The sequence below is a fragment of the Oncorhynchus nerka genome, linkage group LG18 (genome assembly GCF_034236695.1).
Source record: "Oncorhynchus nerka isolate Pitt River linkage group LG18, Oner_Uvic_2.0, whole genome shotgun sequence".
Classification (NCBI taxonomy): Eukaryota; Metazoa; Chordata; class Actinopteri; order Salmoniformes; family Salmonidae; genus Oncorhynchus; species Oncorhynchus nerka.
In genome coordinates this window covers 71,910,330-71,923,679 of record NC_088413.1, presented here as the reverse complement: position 1 = coordinate 71,923,679, position 13,350 = coordinate 71,910,330, and the positions used below count along the sequence as shown (strand labels likewise).

Sequence of the window (13,350 nt, the reverse complement as noted above, 5' to 3'; positions counted from 1 at the left end):
CAATATACAACCTGGATGTTGCTTCAATTGTAAATATAATTAGCATTTTGTCGAGGCGTGCTTTCATTGTGTTCTAACTTTGATTAGAAGTAATGCTGTTCATCTCTTAGCAGTAGAGCAGCATCAAGATTCATTACTCTTTTTATCCACCTTTATTTAACCAGGTAGGCTAGTTGAGAACAAGTTCTCATCTACAACTGCAACCTGGCCAAGATAAAGCATAGCAGTGCTTGCACTCTACTTACATTCCCTTCAACTTCATGCAACTCAAACAACAAAAAAATGAATCAAGTGAGTCAAACATTCTATAAACATTTATTTATCTTTATTGGCCACCACAAACTAGCTCAGACAAGGACCCCATATTGTTTCAGGACAGCAGTGTACTTTGAAATCTTGCTCTCCACGTTCTTCTCTGCCAGCTTTGACAGCTTGGTCACTGTCTTTTTCTTGGTGTACCGGATCTTGGCCTTCTCCTTCCTCTTCTCCTCCAAGGTGGCTGTGATGGCCTGGTACTTCCAGCCAACCTCGTGGGCCAGACGCCCGAGGAGAGCAAACTGGGGAAGGCAGGTTCACACAAAGTAGAAACAATGTCACAAATCAATCATTAGCCCAACAACCCATATAAAAAGGTCATAAGAATAGTTTCCACTACTTAGGGTTCTAATTATTCTTTGGCTGTTGTCTCAGATGGTAGTGCATGTAAAGTATTCTCATGGTCGTTAAACTCGAATATTTACTGACGTAAACATCACTGACAATAAGAATAGACTGGCTGAATACATTTTGGCCAATGTCTGGCTAGCAAGAATGTGGCTAAACATTAGCTCAACTACAGTGCTGCCTGCAACTTTGGACAACTACCTACTAGTCAATGAACAGTTAATCAATTCAGTGGTGTTATTTGCTAAACTGATTTTAGGCTTACCTTGCGAGTGGGCTTCAGACGGACAATTTTCAGGGCAGCAGGTACGACCATGCGCTTCCTCTGTGGAACAAAATAAATGTCAGCTCCAAAAGCAACAGCAAGTCCATTAACAGTGAAAGACATTCACTTCTCATATTCTCAAAGTCAATACTCGAAGTATTAAAGGTAGCATCATTGACAGCACAAGATCAGAGTTATGCTGGATGATTGAGACACTCACCTTGTCATAAGGAGGTGGGATACCATCGAACACCTTCAGCCTCTCCAGTGCAGCCTGTCCCCTCTTGGTTTTGTGAGGCAGCATGCCTGTTGGGTTCCAAGGGGGATCAATGAAGTTAGGATGTTACTAGGCAATTAGGTCAACCCACCTAGGATAGGCAATACTCTAGCACAAGGGAAGCCAAGGGGGGGGGGGATATATACACACACACACACTTGTGTCACACACATAGGTTCCATGCCATTTTTAGATTGGGATTTATACCCATTTCATATTTACAAATGTGCAGAAACTTCCCTGTAACTGTTAACAGACACCAGCACAACATTGTGGCCCTGACTGAACTCAGCAGTCAGATCCGAAAGTTTGTCTCATCAAAATGATCAGCTTCGGGATAAGTGTTCATCACAGTCAAGTAGGAACCATATGTTGTGCAAGGTGGAGTTCAGAATGTGCATACTTCATGCCACTGACTCACCCCATAGGGATCATTTAAATCAATGTCCAGAAAGGTGAGGTCCAAGCAAGCCCCAGGACTAGTAAGACATGCAGCTGAAAAAAATCCCAGTTTAAAAGAAGGGACTGAGCTTACCCCTTACGGTCCTCCAGAAGATTCTGCTGGGCGCTCTGAAGTGATATGGTCCACGTGAGGGGTTGGTGTTCATCCTCTTACGCAGGAAAGCCAGGTACTTCACTATTCATAAAGATGGGCGCAACACATTCAAGCTATACCCGTGTCTAAACCGTTTCACAACAGCCACAATTTCACAACTCTGGTCATACCATATTGCTTTATGTCTCAGATGGTAGTGCATGTAAAGTATTCTCATGGTCGTTAAACTCGAATATTTACTGTGGTAAACATCACTGACAACAAGCAAATCTTAAGATTTAGCTCAAAATAGTTACTATGAATCAAATGTAGGACATCAGAATCACACAACACATTACAATTTCATCAAATGGGTTAACCTGAATATATACAAAGTGCCAATAACTTACATTTGTTACGGTAGAAGTTTCCAGAGATGTTGATACCCTCACATCTCACAACTACCACCTTGTGGCCTGAAACGGGAGAAATCATGACTTACATATTGAAATAAGTACAGGCCCATTGTATAATATCCACTGTTTCGGATGATAATGTAGTTACTCGAGCAATGTAGGTTAAAAAGCATCACTGACCGTCGTAGCAAGCTAGTCAAACATAACATGGACCAAATCAAGGTGCAATTACACATCAGGCGACATGAAATTCTTGGATTGAATATTGATCAGTCACAAGATGGGTATTAATTTATTGTGACATGACTCACCAAGCAGAACTTGCTTCGCCACAATGGCAGCGAGACGACCAAGTAGATGGCCTCTGCCATCAAGCAGCAGAACCTGGAAAGGTAAGAAGCAAATCAAGCAATTGAGAATAGTTGCCCCCCCACCCGTGGTTCAAATGATTCAACAAAGTTGCCTACGTCTCAGATAGTAGTGCATGTACAGTATTCTCATGGTCGTTAAACTGACAAGCAAAACAAATTAACTTGGATAAATACATTATAGCTAAGGTTTAGGGCCAATATGACCAAATCTGGCTGGCAAAAACATCCTTCAAGTGAAGATATAACATTCAAAATGGGTATTATTTTTGTGCATCTTTGTGCAGCGTTCCCTTGACAAATTTAATGTTCACGTGAATCGGAGTTACTGCCATTCAAGCAGGGAGAAATTAGGCTCGTATGACGTAGCTTTGAGATGAAGCCACTCACTAAACTGTTAATAGGAAAACAACTTTTAGATCTAAAAAGTCCATCATACATGTCAGATTTCAATATTGGCCGATGTCATAATGCAGGAGGTTGTTCTCTCGAATGAGCCATTATTCATATTTTTGTTGCATTCCTACCTCGAAACGTCTAATTCAATAGGTTTTTTTTTTTTATTCTCCAATTTGTTTGCATTTTCAGTCGCATTGAATGGCGCCGTTGCGAATGCCAGACTCCACTCTGAGGCACATCGATCTTCATGCTGAAAATCGTGAAATTGTAGAATCCTAAATTGACAGTACAGTTTGAGCTATTTTACGCCACAACACGCTGATAATGACTTGGGTATTATAGTGTGTTGCTACGTTTGCTAGCAAGCCCATAGAGAGCATTGCATTGTGGGGTTAGTAGTCGATTTGAGCTGCTACAGATATCCACATGTTGCTACCAACCGTATCACGACAAAATGAAACATTTGTTCACACAAAAATGATGGTTCTCACAGTGTTAAGTGACCCTTTAAATTATAGGAATGAGTGGTTTTGGGTGGATTTAATTTGAACTGGGTCTAAACATTAACTTGAGCAAACGTGGCCTGTAGCTTACCCAACTAATGTTCTATAGCTAACGTTAATAGTAAATTCATTGTTAAGAAATCTTAAAAAACTAGACCCATTTGACCTCAACACTTCAACAAAAATGCCAACGAACCAAGGATTTATTCTGAAGGGTTTTTGTAGCTAACTATCCAGCCTAGTCAGAGTTAACTAGATAGCCGCGTCGCATTCATTTAGCGAAGTTGCGTTAGCCAACACATGACATCCTGGTTGTGTCAAATAATACGAAAAATGCTACGAAATGACCTCCACTAGTCTTCATTTACAATACACAGTGATATATTTAACAGGAGTCAAATTAATCTATATGGACGTATTATTTACAAATGTAGATATGTTGGTTCTTCCGCGCTTACACACCTTATTGAACCGGTCCGCCATGATGTGCGAAAAGAAAGACAGACGGGTTGTCCCGCTGTAAAAGACAGGGGTTTCTAGGCGGAGCTAAAGTTTTAGAGGAAATGACGAAGATGTTCATTCTTCTTTACGGGATTTATACGCAGTGCACAATGTGCTAATTGCCACCCTCTGGACAGCGTGAGGATTACATAAATCATTGCTCTACCTAGACATTAAATGGTCCCTCTTTATCTGGGTCCATTGGACACTCTTACTGACTTGTTGTGGCTGCTTTGATTGATGCATTGTCTCTACCTTTTTGTACCCTGTTTTGTGCTGCTACCATTTTGTCATGTTGCTCCCATGCTGTGTTGCTGCCATGCTATGTCTTAGGTCTCTCTTTATGTAGTGTTGTCTCTTGTCATGCATTTTGTCCCATATTTTTATTTTATTTATTTTTAATCTCAGCCGCCATCATCCCAGGAGGCTTTTCGGTAGTCCGCCATTGTTAGATTTTTTTTTAACCGACTTGCCTAGTTAAATAAATCCATACAGTCAATGAGTTAGATGCATGTAAATATCAGAAATAGACACGTCTCAAATGTATAATACTCCACAACAAGCATCTCTTTCACGACTGTTTTCATAAGTGTCAGCTTCATGGTTTCATCGATTAACATGACTATTGTGTCTCTTTCAGGAAATTTATTCCATAGCAACAGCACAGCAATGAAAATCAAACAATATTACAACATGTGGATAAGGGGGGGTTCTGTGCTCTGGTGGATTGGTGTACATGGGATCTGTATCTGCAGCCTGATGGTAATAGCTGGTATCACCTTCAATTAGCAATATTGCATGATTGTTTCTTCAATGGAGGATGTTATGGCACTGGCAAAACAGAGAGTTGTGTACAGACACCAATTCATGGGATAAGTTTCAAAAGACATGGCACCAAATTTGGTCTTCTCTTTGCCATTCATATTGCCGGAATCCATTTAGACAGTACAACTACACTAGCTGTAATAATCCTTCTGTAATGTGGCAAACAGTCATCCTCCATAATGGCACCCCACATCTCAAATCTTAATTTTACCACAAACAATAATTGAAAGCAATAACCATGACAAAACAATAACCATTTCAAATAAATGTTTAATAACCTCAAGCATATACAGAACAATCAATCACATATACACAGAGCTGCCCAGAGACAGTGCAGGTGATGACTAGGATTTGGCAATAGAGAATCGCAGGCCTTTATTCTAATGGAGTGAGTCTCAGTCATCATGCTTCAGTTTCCTAATTTTTCCCTTGTGACGGTCAATCTCACTCTGCAGCCTCGATATCTCCTTCTTGTGGTGGTCAATCTCCTCTTGGTGATGCTGCTTTAGTGCAGCCAACTGTTCTTGCTCTTTACGCCTGTAGAGGGAGATTGGAAAGTGTTAGGTACAGTGAGGACACAGTATGAATACAGGCCAGGCAGACTGCCACAAAGCCTCAATAAATAAATATACAGTGTCAATTTAGGCAAACAAATAGGTCTACCACCTATTGGTCGTACAGTATACTGTAAGTCACAACTAACCGGAAGTACATTTCCTCCTCTGCTGCCTGTTTCTTTCCGAGGGCTCCTCCTGCCTCTCTGACAGATCCTCCGCCGCCACCTCCTTTCCCTGCACCTTTGCCTAACTCACCCAGCTGGTACATGGAGAAGATTAATCAACAGGTGAACATATAAAAACAACAAGCTATACATAGTCCTACTAAGGAACGAGATTGTTGTGTTATGCACAACTTTTGTTAGAGAAAAAAACATGACCACATTGCATAAAGCTTTCATTTTAAAATGGTAAAGGTTATCAGCATACAGTATATAGAAGTAAAGGGTTCTCACAGAGATAGAAAGAGGTATAATCTTAGCATATGTGCCATTATGGCATCTGACAGCATGGGCAATCTCCATTTTAAAGTATTCAATTATTTTCCTGTTTGAAAAAAAGTGCAAAGCTAATATTAGTGATTAACCACCACCTGCAGTGCTGGAGTCCTGAACCAAATCTTGTCATTCATATGTTGTGGCCACTAGATGCTGGTATCATAGTGGAGATCATTTCATAGCACCCCATTTGAAGAAGACAATGCTCTGATCATTGACTCTCTGCTCACAAACCATATAAATCCCAGCCCAGTTTACTACTTTAAAATGGTGGAAGCCTTCAATGGCAATGTCCATGCTAAAACTGTTATTTCCAAGTTCAGTCCTTTATACATCTCTATGGGTTATTATCCTCACGTGACATGCAGCTGAACTAGCTAAAGCACATATTGAAGTGGGGAGCTTTTTGCACGTGGAACACTGTAATCTATGTCAATGCATTGCAAAGTGTTAGTGTATGAATGAGTTGAGGCTACATAGCCTAAATGTTCATGTTCCAATGAAAAACTTCCCCGCTTTAATGTTGACTGAAAAGACCAACAGAATTGACCAGAAAATCTAAACACTGCCTTTACAAAAAAACTCTGACCATTGTGGGCAACAACTGTAGCGTCAGAGACTGGCTTCAATAACCATTCATAGATGGAAGCATTCAACCAAATTCCACACACACATTAGACCAAAGTGTATGATTGAGCTGCTTACAAAGCCATGTCATCTTCATAGAACGGCGTCAGTAGTCGTTTGTTACAATTTGTATCAGAACGTTCCAAATACCAGCTAAACATTGTAACATTGTAACATACTGACTGACATAGTAACAAGAGCATTACAAATTGCCCAAGGCCATCGCGAAATCACTTGACAATTTAATACCACTCGTTTCATTTTAACTTTGGACTGTAGTAGCAGCTAAACGTGGTGGTCTAATCATATGTGGTGCGTTTTTACCTGGTCAGATGCCATCCTTAGCTGTGTGGTGAGGAGACTCCTAACATCAGCTCTCAAAAACCTTGCCATTTCGTCCCCAAAACAACTAAAACTAGACCGTTTGCCCTTGTCTACCAAAATAAACCAAATTAGGGCCTAACCATTTAATACAATGGGGGTGTTTGTGGATGAGTATGAACTGAGTCTTTATTATTTTTCTATGAAGGATCAATAAGATACAGCGAAATAGATGATCATCTGTGAAAAGTGGGGTTTTATCAGTAAGAACGTTTTAATAAATGGTGATCGGTCTCAAACAACAATTATATTTGAAAAAACGTTTACCCCTATGCGTAATGGTACGGTCTCATTACGGACAGTATACCAAAGATGTTTTATCATATTGACAAGATAGAGGAGTGACCGCTTTTACAAGGGAAATACTTGTCCTCAAAATGGAAGGACGTCTGAATGACGCAAGATCAGTTGGGACCATTTTATAAAGTCGTTTTTTATCAAAGTTGCCGAAATGCCACTTACACGTGCATTCATAACAACCTAACCAATACACAACTTATATTCGATAAAATAAGCTTCACTTAGAAAATGAGCAATTACATGTTTTGTTGACCAAATTCAACACTCACTGATCTCCATAAAAAAATATTTACTTTCAGGGCGGAGTAAACTCCTTCGCTTTGCCTTTCTGATGACACCGCTATAGCTAGACCGTTTGATATCGATGGACTGCGCACTACGTAGTGGCGTCTGGAGTGGCCTTTTGTTGATTGTATTCGTCTACTGTGAGCACTTCTGCTAAATTATGGCTTTGATGACAACATATGCATGTTGTCAAACATACAGTAGGCCTACACCACAACTATTTGACATTTCAAAATGACACTTTCTATTTCGAAATTAAGGGATTGTATTTATAGCCTACTATTATACAAATTCAGTCATCAGAAAGCAAGCAGGAAAGCCATGCATGACTCTTTACCCAGTAGTAAATCGTTTGGGTAACTTGACATTTTCCATGGCCAACATTCCAAGTATCACACTTTAGAGGCAGTGTGAAAACAAAATGTTTGTTTTATGCTGTAAGAAGTGGTCAGTTAAAAGGGCAATCAGCAGGTGCTACAGCAATTTTGGGCCTTAAGTATATTAATGATGTACCCATTGATTCTTAAAGAATTACAGTGCCTTGCGAAAGTATTCGGCCCCCTTGAACTTTGCGACCTTTTGCCACATTTCAGGCTTCAAACATAAAGATATAAAACTGAATTTTTTTTGTGAAGAATCAACAACAAGTGGCACACAATCATGAAGTGGAACGACATTTATTGGATATTTTTTAAAAAATTAACAAATCAAAAACTGAAAAATTGGGCGTGCAAAATTATTCAGCCCCTTTACTTTCAGTGCAGCAAACTCTCTCCAGAAGTTCAGTGAGGATCTCTGAATGATCCAATGTTGACCTAAATGACTAATGATGATAAATACAATCCACCTGTGTGTAATCAAGTCTCCGTATAAATGCACCTGCCCTGTGATAGTCTCAGAGGTCCGTTAAAAGCGCAGAGAGCATCATGAAGAACAAGGAACACACCAGGCAGGTCCGAGATACTGTTGTGAAGAAGTTTAAAGCCGGATTTGGATACAAAAAGATTTCCCAAGCTTTAAACATCCCAAGGAGCACTGTGCAAGCGATAATATTGAAATGGAAGGAGTATCAGACCACTGCAAATCTACCAAGACCTGGCCGTCCCTCTAAACTTTCAGTTCATACAAGGAGAAGACTGATCAGAGATGCAGCCAAGAGGCCCATGATCACTCTGGATGAACTGCAGAGATCTACAGCTGAGGTGGGAGACTCTGTCCATAGGACAACAATCAGTCGTATATTGCACAAATCTGGCCTTTATGGAAGAGTGGCAAGAAAAAAGCCATTTCTTAAAGATATCCATAAAAAGTGTCGTTTAAAGTTTGCCACAAGCCACCTGGGAGACACACCAAACATGTGGAAGAAGGTGCTCTGGTCAGATGAAACCAAAATTGAACCTTTTGGCAACAATGCAAAACGTTATGTTTGGCGTAAAAGCAACACAGCTCATCACCCTGAACACACCATCCCCACTGTCAAACATGGTGGTGGCAGCATCATGGTTTGGGCCTGCTTTTCTTCAGCAGGGACAGGGAAGAAGGTTCAAATTGATGGGAAGATGGATGGAGCCAAATACAGGACCATTCTGGAAGAATGGAGTCTGCAAAAGACCTGAGACTGGGACGGAGATTTGTCTTCCAACAAGACAATGATCCAAAACATAAAGCAAAATCTACAATGGAATGGTTCAAAAATAAACATATCCAGGTGTTAGAATGGCCAAGTCAAAGTCCAGACCTGAATCCAATTGAGAATCTGTGGAAAGAACTGAAAACTGCTGTTCACAAATGCTCTCCATCCAACCTCACTGAGCTCGAGCTGTTTTGCAAGGAGGAATGGGAAAACATTTCAGTCTCTCGATGTGCAAAACTGATAGACATACCCCAAGCGACTTACAGCTGTAATCGCAGCAAAAGGTGGCGCTACAAAGTATTAACTTAAGGGGGCTGAATAATTTTGCACGCCCAATTTTTCCGTTTTTGATTTGTTAAAAAAGTTTGAAATATCCAATAAATGTCGTTCCACTTCATGATTGTGTCCCACTTGTTGTTGATTCTTCACAAAAAATATATAGTTTTATATCTTTATGTTTGAAGCCTGAAATGTGGCAAAAGGTCGCAAAGTTCAAGGGGGCCGAATACTTTCGCAAAGGCACTGTAACTTGTGCCTCATGAGCTTACTTCAACTGTTGTACTGCATCAGAACCCAAAATGTAAGTTTGTTTAATTCCAATGTTTGTAAACAAACTACATGTAACACTATGTAGCCTCAAAACATGGTTAAAACTGTACATTTAATATAATGTATGGCCAGTCCTTTGAGAGTGGTTATATTTCTCCAGACCCATCCCTCAGCTTTTTACCGAAATAGATGTGGGGATCGAGAACACTTTGTTTCAGGTGCTGACTGCCACTTTAAAGTCAGGAATGAGATTATGTGGTCTGTAATTTACTTTAATTGGTCCCTTATGCAGGCTATGCTTACTATGTATAGACATTATTGTTTTGATAGCCATAATCTACTTCGCTATACAAGATATTGGGCTAAAATATGTACCCTCAGCCTGGGCTCATAGACTAGACGTAACATAGTAAATGTAAATCCAGGATACTCATTAGTATGATATGTTATGTTTGGCATGGTTACATAAGATAGATGGTCACTAACAAAAGTAGGGTGGTTGGTCGGGGTGGGCATAAAATGAAAATGTCTAACAACCCAAAAGTTTCAAGTTCAAATCATCACAGCTAACCCTTCCCCCAACTCCTAAACTTAACCCTTCCCCCAACTCCTAAACTTAACCCTTCCCCCAACTCCTAAACTTAACCCCAAACGTAGCTAAAGTTAGCCACCTAAGTAGAATTCAGAACATATCACACAGTTTGAAAATTCATAACATATCATACGAAATGTAATTCGTAACATATCACACAAAATGGGTGATGGACATCCACAAATAAATACCAACGAAACATCAAACTAAAGTGTCTCAAATTTACATACACAATAATATGAAAAGCTCAGACCAAGTTGGCAGCGATATGACTATACAAATGGGCTATATTACAGTTAGTGCAGTAGTGCATCTGTCACTATATATGTGACTCTCACTACCCATAAAAAGGCTGAGACACAAATAGGAAAAGGCAGCTGCTGTGAGGGACTTTATTCACAATGCTGCAAGAAAAGTATGTCCTTCTATAACAAACCAAACACTTGATTCATCTGATGTAGCCGCCCCCCCTTCAGTCAAAACTGGGTTCACTATCACACCTCGCACACACAGGCACCAGACGAGAAAAAAACAAAACAACATATTAACAGGAGTCCAAACCACATTCATATATTACAAATGTATTCACTTTTTCTCCCTTTGCCATTAATGATTTACAAGTACAGTATGCTCAGACCATTAAAAGTGCATTCAAAAATATAAATTGTGTTGTAAAAAGAAATTAGGAAATTTAACCTAAATTGAAAATTCCTTTGGTCCATCATTGGCCCAAGTATTAATTAAAAACTATCACCACAAGTGACAGAACCCTGGGAAGTCACATGCACTCAAACCTTAATACAGGTAACTGCCAAAATAAAAGGAAACACCAACAAAGTGTCTTCATAGGTTAATAGGGTGTTGGGCTACAATGAGCTGCCAGAACAGCTTAAATTCACTTTGGCATAGCTTCTACAAGTATCTGGAACTCTATTGGAGGGACGCAATATCATTATTCCACAAGAAATTCCATAAATTGGGTGTTTCATTGGTGGTGGAAAACGCTGTCTCAGGCGCCTGATCCTGAAACTGCCACAAGTGTTCAATTGGGTTGAGATCTGGTGACAGATGGCCGTGGCATATGGTTTACATGGCTTGATGAGCATGAACTAAGTCTAGATCCAAAAGGCTCCTTAACAGCTTCTACACTTAAGCCATAAAACTACATTTACATTTACATTTAAGTCATTTAGCAGACGCTCTTATCCAGAGCGACTTACAAATTGGGTAACTACTGAACAGTTAATCAAAAGGCTACCTGGACTATTGTAATTGAGCCCCTTTTTTACGCTGCTGCTACTCGCTGTTTATTATCTATGCAGTCACTTTACCCTTACATAAACTCAGCAAAAAAAGAAGTCCCTTTTTCAGGACCCTGTCTTTCAAAGGTAATTCGTAAAAATCCAAATAACTTCACAGATCTTCACTGTAAAGGGTTTAAACACCGTTTCCCATGCTTGTTCAATGAACCATAAACAATTAATGAACATGCACCTTTGGAACGGTCGTTAAGAGAGTAACAGCTTACAGATGGTAGGCAATTAAGGTCACAGTTATGAAAACTTAGGCCACTAAAAAGGCCTTTCTACGACTCTGAAAAACACCAAAAGAAAGACGCCCAGGGTCCCTGCTCATCTGCGTGAACGTGCCTTTGGCATGCTGCAAGGAGGCATGAGGATTGCAGATGTGGCCAGAGCAATAAATTGCAATGTCCATACTGTGAGACGCCTAATACAGCGCTACAGGGAAACATGACGGACAGCTGATCGTCCTCGCAGTGACAGACCACGTGTAACAACACCTGCACAGGATCAGTACATTCGAGCATCACACCTGCGGGACAGGTATAGGATGGCAACAACATCTTCCCGAGTTACACCAGGAACGCACAATCCCTCCATCAGTGCTGAGACGGTCTGCAATAGGCTGAGAGAGGCTGGACTGAGGGCTTGTAGGCCTGTTGTCAGGCAGATCCTCACCAGACATCACCGGCAACAACGTCGCCTATGGGCACAAACCCAACGTCGCTGGACCAGACAGGAATGGCAAAAAGTGCTCTTCACTGACAAATCGTGGTTGTCTCACCAGGGGTGATGGTCGGATTCGTGTTTATCGTCAAAGGAATGAGTGTTACACCGAGGCCTATACTCTGGAGTGGAATCGATTTGGAGGTGGAGGGTCTGTCATGGGGCGGCAGGTAGCCTAGTGGTTAAAGCGTTGGACTAGGAACCGAAAGTTTGCAAGATCGAATCCCCGAGCTGACAAGGCAAAAATATGTAATTCTGCCCCTGAACAAGGCAGTTAACCCACTGTTCCTAGGCCGTCATTGAAAATTAGAATTTGTTCTTAACTGACTTGCCTAGTAAAATAAAGGTCAAATAAATGTTCTGGGGCAGTGTCTCACAGCATCATCGGACTGAGCTTGTTGTCATTGCAGGCAATCTCAACACTGTGCGTTACAGGGAAGACATCCTCCTCCCTCATGTAGTACCCTTCCTGCAGGCTCATCCTGACATGACCCTTCAGCGTGACAATGCCACCAGCCATACTGGTCGTTCTGTGCATGATATCCTGCAAGACAGGAATATCAGTGTTCTGCCATGGCCAGCGAAGAGCCCGGATCTCAATCCCATTTAGCATGTCTGTGACCTGTTGGATCGGAGGGTGAGGGCTTGCACCATTCCCCCCCAGAAATGTCTGGGAACTTGCAGGTGCCTTGGTGGAAGAGTGGGGTAACATCTCACAGCAAGAACTGACAAATCTGGTGCAGTCCACGAGGAGATGCACTGCAGTACTTAATGCAGCTGGTGGCCACACCAGATACTGACTGTTACTTTTGATTTTGACCCCCTCCCTTTGTTCAGGAACACATTATTCAATTTCTGTTAGTCACCTGTCTGTGGAACTTGTTCAGTTTATGTCTGTTGTTAAATCTTGTTATGTTCATAGATATATTTACACATTTTAAGTTTGCTGAAAATAAACGCAGTTGACAGTGAGAGGACATTTCTTTTTTTGCTGAGTTTACATATTACATCAAACATGGTCCAAAGCACAGCAAGACAGTTGTGAAGAGGGCACGGCGAAACCTATTCCCCCTCAGGAGACCGAGAATATTTGGCATGGGTCCTAATATCCTCAAAAGGTTCTACAGCTGCCCCATCGAGAGCATCCTGA

At 40.9% G+C, this 13,350-nt stretch overlaps 2 protein-coding genes and 3 non-coding genes across 5 annotated transcripts; all 5 read right to left on the bottom strand.

Annotated features, from left to right (window-relative positions):
• Positions 1-303: 303 nt before the first annotated feature.
• rpl13a (ribosomal protein L13a) lies at positions 304-3,933 on the bottom strand. Its single transcript, XM_029688610.2, has 7 exons — positions 3,889-3,933; positions 2,468-2,540; positions 2,151-2,216; positions 1,741-1,842; positions 1,149-1,234; positions 929-988; positions 304-557 (listed from the first exon to the last, which is right to left on the bottom strand). Exons 1-7 carry the CDS (start codon positions 3,907-3,909, stop codon positions 348-350), a joined length of 618 nt encoding a protein of 205 aa, XP_029544470.2. The 5' UTR covers positions 3,910-3,933; the 3' UTR covers positions 304-347.
• Positions 681-762, bottom strand: LOC115146801 (small nucleolar RNA Z195/SNORD33/SNORD32 family). Its single transcript, XR_003866226.1, has one exon. It is a non-coding gene; the product is annotated as a small nucleolar RNA Z195/SNORD33/SNORD32 family (small nucleolar RNA).
• Positions 1,491-1,562, bottom strand: LOC115146795 (small nucleolar RNA SNORD50). The gene has a single exon (XR_003866220.1). It is a non-coding gene; the product is annotated as a small nucleolar RNA SNORD50 (small nucleolar RNA).
• Positions 1,942-2,023, bottom strand: LOC115146790 (small nucleolar RNA Z195/SNORD33/SNORD32 family). Its single transcript, XR_003866215.1, has one exon. It is a non-coding gene; the product is annotated as a small nucleolar RNA Z195/SNORD33/SNORD32 family (small nucleolar RNA).
• A 1,069-nt stretch (positions 3,934-5,002) lies between the features above and the next one.
• atp5if1b (ATP synthase inhibitory factor subunit 1b) lies at positions 5,003-6,872 on the bottom strand. The gene is made up of 3 exons (XM_029688745.2): positions 6,758-6,872; positions 5,456-5,568; positions 5,003-5,289 (listed from the first exon to the last, which is right to left on the bottom strand). The coding sequence occupies exons 1-3, from the start codon at positions 6,824-6,826 to the stop codon at positions 5,148-5,150; spliced, it is 324 nt and encodes a 107-aa protein (XP_029544605.1). The 5' UTR covers positions 6,827-6,872; the 3' UTR covers positions 5,003-5,147.
• Between the last annotated feature and the right edge of the window lie 6,478 nt (positions 6,873-13,350).